This window comes from Pinus tabuliformis, chromosome 2_1 (assembly GCF_031772625.1).
Source record: "Pinus tabuliformis cultivar Carrire ecotype Pingquan chromosome 2_1, CPIR1, whole genome shotgun sequence".
NCBI classification, from domain to species: Eukaryota; Viridiplantae; Streptophyta; class Pinopsida; order Pinales; family Pinaceae; genus Pinus; species Pinus tabuliformis.
This window is the reverse complement of record NC_142299.1, coordinates 223,680,254-223,694,814: the sequence shown is the minus strand read 5'-3', so window position 1 is coordinate 223,694,814 and position 14,561 is coordinate 223,680,254. Positions and strand designations below refer to the sequence as shown.

The window sequence follows — 14,561 nt, the reverse complement described above, 5'->3', positions numbered from 1 at the left end:
CCGATGTTCATCGGACCCGAAACAATATTAAAGGGAGTCTAAAGCCATATCGGGTCCGCACCTCGTCGGAGGTCTGGGCTTAAGAGTTATTGCGACCGCCGAAATCCGGACCCGCCGATAATTGTAAAGGCGGGTGCATAATAATTGAAGTTCGGCATTTGAATTAGAGCGGGGGTTTATAATGTTTTCCGTGTATTATATGATACATGGCCGCGGGGTTAAGGTATATATTAAAACCTGTGTGATGGTTTATTAATGGCTCGGGTGGTGGCTTCCGATGGTTGATTATTGATAGAAAGCGTCGAATAAAAGGTGGCTTCCAATGGTTGATTAAAGCACTCGGTGATGGTTGATTAAAGCGCTCGGTGATGGTTGATTAAAGGCTCGGTTGGTGGCTTCCGATGGTTGATAAAACGCTCGGGTGGTGGCTTCTGATGGGTGATTAAAACGCTCGGGTGGTGGCTTCCGATGGTTGATTAAAACGCTCGGGTGGTGGCTTCCGATGGGTGATTAAACGCCTCCGATAAAGCCTGTAAGGTATTAACCACAGGTCAAGGGCCGAGTTTTATTTAAGAAAGGGGAGTTTGGGTTTTTCTACTCAGATTTTGGAACACTTGTATAGACAGAAGAAGCAAAGGAATGGAAGCCGAAGTGTCAAGCGATCAAGTGAGGAGGAAGCCAAAGAGCCAGCATGTAAGAGGAAACGAATGGACAGGGGCATGGAAGTATATAAAAGCAGCAAAAACAGAGAACCCAGGTGGTGGTTCGTGAACGGTATAACCTGAGCATGAGATAGTGAAAGCAGCAGAAGAAAAGGGGGCAGCAGAAGCAGTGGAAGCTGAAAAAAGCGCAGCAGCACACCAGTGTATACCAAAGAGGTTGGAGCCTCAGAATAGAAAAGGATTGAAGTCCTTGGGAGTTGGTGCTCCTAAGTCCAAGATTGGTGTCTTGGCAAAATAGAGTTGGTGCTCAGGAGGTTGGAGCCTCACCAAAGTCCAAGTTGGAGCTTGGCAACCAATTGTGACAATCTATTTATTGTATTACTGCACAGTTATATTAATAAAAGTATTTATTCCTGTTGTTCATTTTGTGTTCTGAACATATATGTTTTAACCAGTGTTGCACACATCGCGATTTAATCGCGATAAAATCGGAAAATCGCGATTTTTTCAAAATGCCGATTCAAATCGCGATTTTTATCCAAAAAATCGGCGGAAATTTTTTTTAACGATTTTTATCGAAAAAATCGCGATTTTTTTAAAAAATCGCGATTTTTTCGAAAAAATCGCGATTTTTAAGGAAAAAATCGCGGGAGGCGCGGGCAGCGGGGGTTTTATATGTAAAATCGATTTTTTGTTTATTCATTCAGCAGTCCGCCGCGGAGGAGAAGGAGGAGAAGGAGAAGAAGGGAGGGAGAGGGTTGCCGTCGCTTGTGGGAGCCGATTTTAGGAGGAATCCAAGCCAAGATCGCGAATTTGTCCATAAACCAGGTATGTAGATTAATTTTTTTTTGTTTTGGTTCTCTAAAAACTTTGTTTTTCATTGTTTTTAAAGAATTTTTAGAAATTTTTCATTGATTTGGGATGGGTTATTTGTTATGACTATGAGAACCAATTTTTGATTTTTATTTTCTCATTTTCTTTAAACATTGTTTATTTTTTTTGATTTTTCATTGTTTTTTGGGTTTAGAAATTCAAATTGGGATTTTGGAAATAATTAGCTTGTAATTTTGCAAATGCTAAATTGTAATTTGTATTTACTATTTACTATTATCATTTATGTAATCCTAAATTCCTATTTCCTAATCCTTATTTTTCCATAGGTTTGCAAATTCAAAATTCAAAAACAAACATGCCAAGGAAATTGGATCCTTTCTGGGAATATGGTGACCCTAAAACTCCGAATGATAGACAAAACTTGATTTGCAAGTTGTGTGGAAAGGAAATATTCGGGGGGGTGTACAGGTTGAAGTTCCACCTTGCACAAATCCCTGGACGTGATGTGGGGCCCTGTCTAAAGACAAATGCTGAAATTATCCAAAAAGCCATGAGAGCATTGGGAGAATTAGAGCACACTAGAGACGCCAAAGAAGAACTCAAAAGGCAACTAAGAAGGTCAGTTGAAGGAAGTGGGCCAAGTGGCACAGGTTCTACTGCAGCGTCAGTCAATCCGTTTGCTGCATCATCATATTTTGTTCCTCGAACCACACCTGGTTCACAACCAACTATCGGTTCAATGATGAAAAGAACTGAAAAAGAAAAAGCTGACAAGTTGATGACAAAATTTCTCCTCTGGAGTGATATTCCTTTCAGCATTATAAGGAATAATCCATTTTTCCAACCTACTCTTGATGCTGTTGCCAGTGTTGGCCCGGGGTACAAACTCCCTTCTCTTCATGATTTCAGAGGCCGGCTTCTTCAAGATGAAAAGCGTGACTGCACCCAAAGATTGGAGGATTTTAGGGCATCATGGGCACAAACAGGATGCACTGTTATGTCAGATGGTTGGACTGACCAAAAGGGGAGAACCCTTATAAACTTCTTGGTTAGTTGTCCCTTGGGGACTATGTTTATCAAATCTGTTGATGCAACTCATCAAATCAAAGATGCAAAAAATTTATGTGATTTGCTGGATGTGTTTATTTTGGAGGTGGGTGCAGAAAATGTTGTCCAAGTCATAACGGACAACGCTGCAAATTATGTTGCTGCTGGTAGATTGCTTATGGACAGGCATCCTACTTTATTTTGGACACCTTGTGCTGCCCATTGTATTGATTTGATGTTAGAGGACATAGGGAAAATTCCCTTTGTCAAAGAGGCTGTTGACTCATCAAAAACCATCACAAAATTTATTTACAATCACACATCTGTGCTTAGCTTGATGAGAAAATGCACCAACAACAAAGAGTTGGTGCGCCCCGCCATTACACGGTTTGCGACGAGTTTCATATCTCTTCAATCCCTCTTGAATTCTATGTGGGATTTGAAGAGAATGTTTGTTTCAGAGGAGTGGCGTTCTTCGCCAATGAGCCGCAAACCAGAAGGAGAGGCCGTCTGCAGACTTGTTTCATACCAAGAAGACTTCTGGGCGGGAGTGCAGGAGGTGTGCGCTGTCACAGAACCTTTGGTAAAGGTTCTTCGGTTGGTAGATGGTGAGAAGCCCGCAATGGGCTATTTGTATGAAGCCATGGATAGGGCCAAAGAAGCCATTCGGTCCTACTATGATGACAAGGGAGATGATGGGTTCCAGAGACAACTCCTTCTATGGAAGGTCATTGATGAGCGATGGAACAACACACTCCATCGTCCCATTCATGCTGCTGGCCTTTTCCTGAACCCTGCATTTTCTTATGCATGTGGGTTTAATTTTGATGTTGAGGTCGTGGAAGGATTATTAACCTGTGTCCAGAAGATGGTGAAAACTCCAGAAGAACGTATGGAGGTCTCTAGACAAATTGAGCAATATAAGTTGTCAGGTGGCACATTTGGCTTTGAGATGGCTATCAATGATAGGACGGTTAAAATCCCAGGTATTTTTTAGTTTGTAGTATGTACTTTGTAACTTTGTTTCAAATTTCATTGTTTCTTCAAATTCCATTTTTTTCTTATGTTTATTTAAAATTTTCTTTGTAATTTTGTTGTAGACGCATGGTGGAAGATGTATGGTGGCAGAGTACCCCTTTTGCAAAATCTTGCCGTGCGCATCCTCAGCCAAACATGCAGCTCCTCGGGATGTGAGCGCAATTGGAGTGTATTTGAAAAAATACACAACAAGAAGCGCAATAGGTTAACACTTAAACATTTAAAATATTGCAAATTTCCAAATAAATTTTTGAATTCATTAAAGTTTTAAACAATATTTTTTTTATAATATTAATTATTAATTTATTATTTCATGAACTTTGTACAGGTTGGAGTCCCATAGACTTAATGACATGGTCTATGTCTACTACAATCTTCGATTGTGGGTGAAACAACTAGAGAAGACACCTGATACGGAAGCCATCTCATTGGATGGGATTGACACCACTGCTGAATGGAGGGTTGAGACCGAGAGGCCTCTCATGGATCCCACTGAGGATTGGTTAGTGCAGGATGAGGGGGAGGAGGAGGGGGAGGAGGAGGAGGAGGAGGAGGAGCAGGAGCAGGAGCAGGAGCAGGAGGAGGAGGAGTTGGAGGAGCAGGAGGAGGAGGTGACACCGCCTACCCGGGCTACCCGGGCTACCACTACCACCAGTAGAGGACGTGGTCTCCGTCCACCTCAGCCTCTTGTAGCTGCTACTACTAGTTCTTCAGCTTCTAGAGCACGTCAGACTCCACTGCCATTTCCACCACCACAGGCACCAGCTTCTACATCTAGAGGGAAAGAGAAAGCTGTGCCATATTCTCGCAAGAGGGGCAGAGGAAATCAATAGGATTAGACTTTCATTTTATTGTATATGACATTATGACATGATGAGATACATTATCATATTTTTTGTTGATATTTTGAGGCTGAGTTGGACTTGGGACTCAGGACTTACTATTCAGGACATGATTCAATGTTATGTGTGATTTTAGCGCTAGAAATGATATTGAACATCTTATATATTAGTTTTTTTATCATATTTATGTGTCAATGTATTTATTTTATGTTGTAGATGGTTTAGATATTAAAAAAATTGAAAAAAAATGAAAAAAAATGAATATTTTTGTGCCAAACGATTTTTTCCGATTTTTTCCCGATTTTTTCCCGATTTTAACGATTTTTCCGATTTTTTCCCGGCGCCGATTAAATCCCGATCGCGATGTGTGCAACATTGGTTTTAACTAGTAAAACAATAGTGAGAAAAAGAAATACTGATTCACCCCCCCTCTCAGTGTTTCCAACAAATAGAGCCAATATGAGATTGTGTATCATTTTCAATCCATGCATGAAAGTTCTTGAATATTTGAAAAGCATCAGATTTGTTCTTCAATAAATAAACCCAACACATTCTGGTGTAGTCATCAATAAATGTCATGATATATTTATTTCCATTTGCAGAAGGAACATGCATTGGGCCACATAAGTTTGAATGAATAAGTTCAAGTTTTTTGTGTGCTCTGGAATGTGAATCATGAAAAGATTGTTTGTTGTGCTTTCCTTAGATACAAGCATCACATTGCTTAACTTTCCTAGGAATTGTAGGCAAACCAGTAACACCACTTTTCTTCAACATACGAAGGTTGTCATAATTCAAATGTCCAAATCTAGCATGCCATCGAAAACTTGATGGGAATGTACCTTGATCATGGTGAGAACTGTATGAAAAGTTTTGTGCCCGAGCAGAGGTACCTTGCAGCATCATAAGTCTTTCTTCGTCTTTCCCCGCCATGACCAATGTTCCACCAAGACTTTGGGAGGGGAAGACACGGGTGCGGGGAGACGCACAAGCGGGATGTGTGAAAGTACCCTCAAATTTTAGAGAAATATAAGGCGGACGAGGAAACATAGAGGTATATAATTGTTTTAATATATATATATATATATATATATATATATATATATATATAATTCAAATTCAAATTCAATAATGAAAGCATAAATATATTGATCCATACATAATTGAATTAAATAATGAAATACACTAGTCCATTTTCATCATTCATACTAGTACATACATCATTCATACTCATCATTCATCCATACACCACGAGATTCAATAATGAAATACATTGATCCATATTCATCATTCTAGAATTTACATTGATTTAAAAATTAAATTTATCATTCATCATTCTAGAATGTAAATTGATTTAAAATTTAAATTCATCACTCATCATTCTATAATCTAATTAATACTAAACAAAATAGATTATAGTAGATAACAATGTTATCAAAACCGAATTACTGATCAAATCGAAAAACCCTCTGAAAGGAGAACCGGTCAAAACTAGCCTAGTACCGGTAAAAAACCAGACCAAAAAACCAATCGACCAAAAACACCTAAAATATTCAAATTTTAGAGAAAAACATATATATTCATGTGCATCCATATGAATCCAAACCATTTATACACAAATAAGCAAAAGTTCTCATTTATATAGCATGTAAGGGTGCACATAACCAAAATAACATTGAGTGCAATCCATCTCTGAACTGAAAATACATCAACAAACAAGCTCTAAATGGCCTCTAGCATCCAAAAAGTCATGCTACAACAAATACCTACATATCATCAAAGTCATTACCTATATTGGGACCTATGTCATCAATATCACCCTCTAAAACATTAAAATGAGATGAAAAAATGTAGCATGTCAAGTCAAGATTTTGTTTGAGTGATGGGTACATTTTTAGTAGGGTCATGATAGAGGAGTTCGACAACCAACGCCACTAACATCAAGATACATAGAGGGGGCTTGGTGCTCTTAATTAAATCTTACTTCCATAACCTCGTACGTGACAAAATCCAATGGAAACACCCCTCTGATCCTGAAACCCTGAAAAACTGTGAAGTTTGCTGGATTTTGAGTGAGATCTAAATTCTAGGTTCTCCGTATGAAATCCAATGAGGTCGGAACCATTCTCAAACATCCTGAGTCATTTCATGGTAATGTTATAAATTTAAGTAAAATGATGAAAATGAAAGATAAAGGAGAATGTCACTTTTACTTTAAGAATTTAACATTACCATGAATTACATAGCAATAATAGGGCCATAGGCTTGAATATTAGATTTCCCCACACAAAAGTTCTTGAAACTCAAAAGGGGTGCTTCTAGGCGTCCCCCCTCAAAAGGGGTGCTTTTGGACGTCCCCCTTTTGGGGAGACGCGTCTCCCACACTAAACGTTTCCCCCTGCGTCTCCCCAAAAGGGGGACGTGGGGAAACATTTCCCCAGGCATCCCCCCGTCTCGGGTGCGTGGGAAGCGTGGGGTGCGTGCACCCAACCCTGGGGGACGCGTCCCCATGGAACACTGGTCATGACAAGTGAGTGATCTTATGCTTTTCTGACCTCGACCTTGCCATCAAATATATGAATGGAGTGTCCTTGTTGGCAGATGTGGACCAAAACCAGCAAGTTTCTCCTCAGCTCCGGGAGGTATAGAACATCATGTAGAAGAAAGTCTGGAAAACCAGGCAGTTTGAGCCTAATGGTGCCAAGCTCTGATGGCTTGAGTTTTGACTTATCAGCAAAGTATATTGCTCCATCAACATTGTTAGTGAATTCTTCAAAAAAATCTCTCTAAAAGTCATGTGGCAATTTGTTCCTGAATCAAGCAACCAATCATCTTTCCATGAAGTAAGTGACGCATTGAACAAGTCTTCAGTTACTCCAGAATTGCAATGTGCCACAACATAGTGAGCGAATCTGGGTGCTTTACCTTTCCCTTTGTCATTGGTTTTACCTTTCACTTCATTTCTTTCCTGCTCAATTTTGTCCCAAGGCAACTTACATGTGGATGCATCATGTCCATCTCTATTGCATCGTATACAATGAAGATCAGACTTTTCTAGTTAGAACTGTCTTCCCCCCCTTGCCTCTAAAATTCCTTCTTCCTTTTTCTCTTCGGCCACCTCTTCCTCTAGAAGAATCTTGTGCATGATTCTTCTCTCTATGTGCAAGACACACAACTTCTTCAGAAGACCAAGAAGTTGTCTTCTTCCCAAAAGCCTTCTCTCTCTCAGCAAACTTCTTCTCAAGGGAATCAAAGGTAATCTCCTTGAGGTTTCCACTTGTTTGCAATGACTCAAGATAATTTGAATAAATGGGATATAGTGCCTTGGCATAAGCTATGAGAGGAATGCCTATTTCAACACCAGTGGTTTTTATATCATGCATAATGGATCTTACTTTTGATGCTAAAGCAAGAGGGTCATCATTTTTTAATTCAATACTGAACAATTTAATCATCAATTGGACAACTTCAAGTTTAGAGTGTGAGTCATACAGTTCCTTCTGTTGATTTCTGGTAGCATCGGATGTGTTCTAAGTCTCAAATTTTGCAAGGAGGCTTGGGCACATGTATTCCAAAGAACCCAGAAGGTGTTTTACGAAATTCCACCTGGAGACAGTTTTATTAAAATAATTAATTATTTTTAATGGGACCCTAAGTCTAAACTTAGGAAAATAAAATAATTAATGGGTATTAATCTAAATGTGGGTGCAACTTCTAGAAGAAGACAAAGATCAAGTAGAAATGATCTTAGCCATTGATTAGCTTCTAATCTGGGTTGTTGAATGTCAACAAGGAGATGATTTAAGGAGGCTTGAGGGTCAGTTGGAAGACACACAGAGAGTTTATCAATAAGATCGAATTGCTAAAGCTAGAGGCAGCGCAATGATTTGTAGTGATCACGCAGGGAGGGGCAAAGGGAGTTGGCTAGAGGATCCTCTCTGAAGCCAAGGATACTTAGTAGGGAGGCAGAGAGACACAGAGGAGGCAGCGTAGAGGCCAAAGAGGGTGAAGCAGAGCCAGGAAGGGCTCACGCAGGCCCCACGCAAAGCAGCACAGAGGCCTTAAGCGCAAAAGTCTGAGTTTGCTAAGGAGGCTGACGTTTCTGAGCCGGGAGGGATGGAAAAGGCTTCTGAGGGAAAATTGATTCCCAGTTGAGTTGATGCAGGGCCTTACAGGTTGACGCAGGGCCCACGCAGGGGTAGCACAGAAGTAGTCGGGGACTCGTTGGTTCAGCGGCCGGATTAGTCAGGACTTGCAATGTAGAGTGAGGTAATCTCACTAATTTCTCTTGCTGAGTGATACTCTCTGTAACTGGATTGTCGGGAAGGCATCCAGTAGTTGTATTCATAAATACTTCATCTTAATAATAAAAAACCCTTAGATCTGTTGCACCGGTTTTCCCACATTGGGTTTTTCCAGGAACATTTGTCCAAAAACAACTGTGTCATTTGTGTGTATCTTTCTCTATTGTTCAATTTCTTGTTTCGACATATTATTTAAATGTTGTAGGTTGCAGTGTATATATTTCAATGTTTGCCGTAGGAAACTACAAATAACTTGTTCATGTAAATCCAACAAGTAGAAGAAATATCATCAATGTTGCAGTAGGAATTCCCGGGTTTAAGGAATTTTCACACCTTCAACTTCTGTAAGGCTTCAAAAGCATTTGAGAATGGTGAAATATGGTGACTCACCTCTTCATTTACAGATGTTGCAATCAAGGCATAAGCCTTGTTGTTCTTATTTTCCCAAATGGCAATCTCCTTATCTGAATTGGGATTTGCAGGTTCATCATCTCCTTTTCCTACACAAACTCCTTTCCACAACTCATTGAAAATGAGAATGTGGTTTATCTTCCTTGACCATTTGGGACAGTTCTCTTTTCCAGAGAGAACTTGTTGGGTCCCTATAATACTAGTGATTACCCCATTACTATTGTAGTTATACCCCTTATTTATATTGTTGTGCGCCTATTACCCCCATATTGTTATTTCTGTGCCCCATAGAATCCCTATATTGTTATTTTTGTGGCTTTATATTATTATTGTTAGGTCGGCTGGATTATATTGTGACTCCTTAGACTCCTATATATAGAAAGGAGGTTTTGTCATTTGTATCATCCAAGAATTGTTCATTTATGTAATGTAAAGGAGGTTGCCCCCTCGAAGAGGCTGAATTCTAAGGCGTGGATTTATCTTTTCTATCTTTTCTTGAGCTGGTTTCATAACATTTGGTATCAGAGCTTTGGATTCTAGGGTTTCGCTGCTCCAAACAGGTCATCGTGGCATTTTCGCTATAACTTTTTTTCTGTGACGTTTCAGAAGTCGCAAAAAAAACCCATTTGAGAAGAATTGGCGTTGAACCTTGGGTCCGAATTTCAGAGCGTTTCACGCGATATTTTCGGAGATATGATCTGAGGAAGTTGGCCTTTTTGCAGACTCCTGAATTACATTCAAAACAGGTGACCTGGGGAAAATCGTCATAACTCTCTCTCTGAGGATCGGATTGAAATTTCGTAAAAAGGTACAGAAAGAGGACAGACTGTAGTTTCTTGTATGTGTGTTTCAGATTCAAAGGTTGAAACAGTGACTCGTGGCACGTCGTACAAGTTCGCTCTACTGAACCAGTCTAAAAGCAAGTCACTGTGGGAGATTTCACATAACTCTTCCTTGGAGAATCCAATTTGGCTCAGACTTGTGGCATTGGAAAGAGGACGCAGAAGGCTACTACAGGTAGCAATTTTAGAACTGGATGATTCGAAATTACAGAGATACATCAGATTCAATATCAGGCTTCTATAAAGTGAAAAAAGGTGTGTAGTTTTTTTTTTTAATTTTTGTGTAAGCTTGGTTTAACGGAATTCAAAGGGCATAGTAAAGCATTATTATCGGTAACTGATGCCCCGAGGAAAGAAAATGCAAACACCTAGTAAGGAACCTGAAAGCTCTAGCATGACTCATGAAGAAGAGAAGAAATGCTACATGATATATCAAAATTACAAGAACAAGTGCAACAAATGTCACGCTCACAAAAGCTAACAGAAGCTAAGATAAGTGGCGTGGAATCTAAAATAAAGGGCATGGAAGCTAAGATGGATGATTCGAAGACAGATTTGAAGAGAGACATGGCAGATTTGAAGATAGATTTGAAGACAGATATGTAAGAATTGAAGAAGTTGCTACAAGAAAGTGTCACTAATGGTGAAAAGGTAGTAAAGGAAACTCATGATGAGAACAAAAGAAATGTTAATCATGATACCATAGATGCTAATGTTGGATCGAAGACTCACCATGTTCCAAAAATCGATATGAGGAAGTTTGATGGCAAGGATCCCGCCACATGGATATTACAGATGGAGCAATTCTTCGATCTCAATAATGTGCAAAACACACAAAAGGTACGTATGGCAACTTTATATTTGGAACCAAATCAGTTTGTATGGTATCAATGGCTTTGTTCTCGTAAACAATTTATCACTTGGGCAATTTTTACGGAAGAATTGATAGCACATTATGAGGATACAAAAAGCAACACTTTTTTTAGCCAATTGATAAGTCTCAAACAAAAGGGTTCAATAATGGAGCACATTGAGGAGTTCCAAAAATTGAACATAAGGGTAAAAGATATTCCAGAGGAGCATAGGATTGATGTGTTCATAGGGTCTTTAAAGGATAATATCCAACATGATGTGCGCCTTTGGGAACCTGATTCATTAGAGAAGGCATTCAGGTTAGCAAGAAAAATGGAAAGCAAAATTATGGCAACTAGGAAGCATACCATTCACAACTATAAAGACGGAAGTGTTGTTGCCCATAGTCTTCCACAACCTACAAGGTTGACACCACAACAATTGGAAGAAAAAAGAGCAAAAGGGCTTTGTTACAATTGTGATAGCAAATACACAAAAGGTCATAAGTGTGCTGAGAAGAAATTATTCTACATAGATTGTGAAGAGGAAGAAGAAAAGGAGCAAGAAAGGTCAAAAGAAGAGGATATATTCCAGGAACAAAGCCTAGATGAAGAACAAATAAATCCGACCATATCTTGTAATGCATTGGCGGGAATTACCACTCCTCAAACCATCAAGATAGAAGGACAAATCAAGAAGAAAAAGGTAATAGTGTTGATTGATTCAGGAAGCACCCACAATTTTATTCATTGTAGGGTAGCAAAAGAATTGAATTGCTTCCTATATCCAGCACCAGAGTGTCAAGTGATGATTGCAAATGGAGGAACAATAAATTGTTCTGGAAAGTGCCATAATATCAAGCTATCCATGGGAGAATATGTATTGACTAGCCCAATGCTTTCCATTCCAATGGGAGGTGCTGATGTTGTACTAGGAGTCCAATGGCTACAATCCTTGGGTACAATAGCTTTTAATTTTCAAGAACTTTTCATGAAATTTTCTGTGGAAGGAAAGGAAGTTGAATTAAGGGGTATTGCAGGGAAACCAGGAAAGATAATCAGCTCTAATGGCATGACAAAGCTTCTAAAAAAGGAGCAAAGAGGTGTAATTGCACAATTATGTTCGCTAGATGTTTCCACATTGGAATCATCTATTTCTCCAGATCTCCAAAAAGTCTTGGACAATCATTCCAAGGTATTTGAGACTCCCAAAGGTCTCCCACCTATGCGTGATCATGATCATGCTATTCATCTGATTCCAGGAAGTGTTCCTCCAAACATCAGGCCGTACAGATATCCCTATGTCCAAAAAAGTGAAATTGAACGTATGGTTGCAGAAATGCTAGAGGCTGGTATAATTCAACCGAGTCAAAGTTCTTTCTCAGCTCCAGTAGTATTGGTGCACAAGAAGGATGGATCATGGCGCATGTGTCCAGATTATAGGGAGCTCAACAAGCTCACTATTAAAGATAAGTTCCCCATTCCTGTCATTGATGAATTACTGGATGAATTGCATGGATCAATTTACTTCACCAAGTTGGATCTTCGTTCGGGATATCATCAAATCAGAATGAAGATTGAAGACATTCCGAAAACGGCATTTAGAACTCATGAGGGTCATTATGAATTTTTGGTCATGCCTTTTGGCCTTACCAATGCACCTTCAACATTTCAAGGTTTGATGAATTCAATTTTCAAACCATTCCTTAGAAAATTTGTGTTAGTATTTTTTGATGATATACTAATCTACAGCAAGTCTTGGAAGGATCATGTTGAACATGTTGACAGGTGCTACAACTATTGGAGGAGAAACAATTATATGCAAAAAGATCCAAATGTTTCTTTGGAGTCCAGGAGGTGGAATATTTGGGTCATATTGTATCTCATGAAGGAGTTAAGGTAGACCCTAGCAAAATTAAAGCCATTAAGGAATGGAAAATCCCCACATCCATAAAGCATCTGCGAGGATTTCTTGGGTTGACAGGGTATTATCGCAAGTTTGTTAAGAATTATGGGAGAATAGCAGCACCTCTAACAACATTATTGAAGAAAGATTCATTTTCATGGACTCCGGAAGCAACAAAGGCCTTTGAACATCTTAAAGAGGCAATGTGCCAAGCACCGGTCTTAGCTACACCGGACTTCACAAAAACCTTTATTGTGGAATGTGATGCTTCAGGAAATGGAATTGGTGCTGTTTTAATGCAAGATGAAAGACCCATTGCTTTTGAAAGTCGTCCAATCAAGGGAAAGTTTTTAAGCAAAGCTATTTATGAGAAGGAAATGTTGGCAATACTCCATGCACTTAAGAAATGGCGACCCTACCTAATGGGAAGACACTTCAAGGTAAAAACGGATCATGATAGCCTTAAATACTTTTTAGAACAAAGATTATCCTCTGAAGAGCAACAAAAGTGGGTCACAAAGATGTTGGGTTATGACTTTGAAATCATCTACAAAAAAGGGAAGCAAAATGTGGTGGCAGATGCACTCTCAAGAAAGGATGAGGATGTGGAAGCATTGTTGTGTGCCATTTCTATTATCCAACCAGATTGGATAAACGAAGCAAAGGAGGAATGGAAGAATGACGAAGAAGTGTGGGCACTTATTCGAAAGCTACAACAAGATTCCAGTACTTCTGATACATTTAGCTGGCAAAATGATTCGTTATGGTACAAAGATCGCTTATACCTCTGTAAGAATTCCCAGCTAAAACAAAAGATTCTTATGGAATTGCACACTTCTCCCTTAGGAGGGCACTCAGGATTTTTAAAAACTTACCACAGGGTTAAGAAGGAATTTTTTTGGGATGGCCTTAAATCAGATATTCAAAAGTTTGTGGCGGAATGTTTGGTTTGCCAACAAAATAAAGTTGAAACAATTAAGACACCGGGTCTATTACAACCTTTATCCATTCCAAGCCAACGTTGGGAGGAGGTTTCAATGGATTTTATCACAGGTTTACCCAAGTCTGAGGGAAAGAGTGTCATCATGGTGGTAGTTGACAGACTTACCAAGTATGCACACTTTTGTGCATTATCACATCCATTTAAAGCCAGTACAGTTTCTACTGCATTTATGGAAACAGTTCAAAAGCTACATGGAAACCCAAAGATTATTGTAAGTGACAGAGATCCCATTTTCACTGGAAATTTTTGGACAGAATTATTTTCTTGTCTTGGTACTCAGTTAGCTCATAGCTCATCTTATCATCCTCAATCTGATGGGCAAACTGAGATAGTAAACAAATGTTTGGAAGGATATCTTCGTTGCTTTGTATCTGATAAACAGACACAATGGGTCAAATGGTTGCCTCTGGCTGAATGGTGGTATAACACTTCCTTCCATACAGCAACAAAAATGACCCCATTTATGGCACTTTATGGGTATCAACCACCATCCATCACATCATATTTAAGAGAAAATTCTAAGGTTCAGGCAGTGGAACATCACATCGAACATCAACAACAAGTCCTCCAACTCTTAAAGGATAACCTCGTGTTGGCACAAAATAGAATGAAACAACAGGCAGATCAACATCGCAGTGAAAGAAGTTTTGATGTAGGTGATTGGGTATTCCTACGGCTACAACCATATAAGCAAATGTCCCTAAAGCAAGCTAAGAAGGATAATAAATTATCACCAAAGTATTATGGTCCGTACAAGGTGTTGGAAAAGATTGGTACTATGGCATACAAATTGGAGCTTCCTGCAGCTTCTCGATTGCACC

General features: G+C 39.3%; 2 protein-coding genes across 2 annotated transcripts in view; one reads left to right on the top strand and one right to left on the bottom strand.

Moving 5' to 3' along the window:
- The window catches only part of LOC149199545 (COP9 signalosome complex subunit 2-like), a 208,056-nt gene that overhangs the window by 32,652 nt on the left and 160,843 nt on the right, over positions 1-14,561 (bottom strand). The window lies entirely within an intron of this gene.
- LOC149199547 (uncharacterized) lies at positions 2,674-4,604 on the top strand. Its single transcript, XM_089402481.1, has 3 exons — positions 2,674-3,529; positions 3,644-3,785; positions 3,910-4,604. The coding sequence occupies exons 1-3, from the start codon at positions 2,722-2,724 to the stop codon at positions 4,412-4,414; spliced, it is 1,455 nt and encodes a 484-aa protein (XP_089258607.1). The 5' UTR covers positions 2,674-2,721; the 3' UTR covers positions 4,415-4,604.

Excerpts from the sequence above, each read along its gene's own strand:
- LOC149199547 (XM_089402481.1), top strand. The coding sequence starts at position 2,722 with ATGGACAGGCATCCTACTTTATTTTGGACACCTTGTGCTGCCCATTGT. Across the intron at positions 3,530-3,643 it reads TAGGACGGTTAAAATCCCAG|ACGCATGGTGGAAGATGTAT; the intron begins GTATTTTTTAGT and ends ATTTTGTTGTAG. Across the intron at positions 3,786-3,909 it reads CACAACAAGAAGCGCAATAG|GTTGGAGTCCCATAGACTTA; the intron begins GTTAACACTTAA and ends AACTTTGTACAG.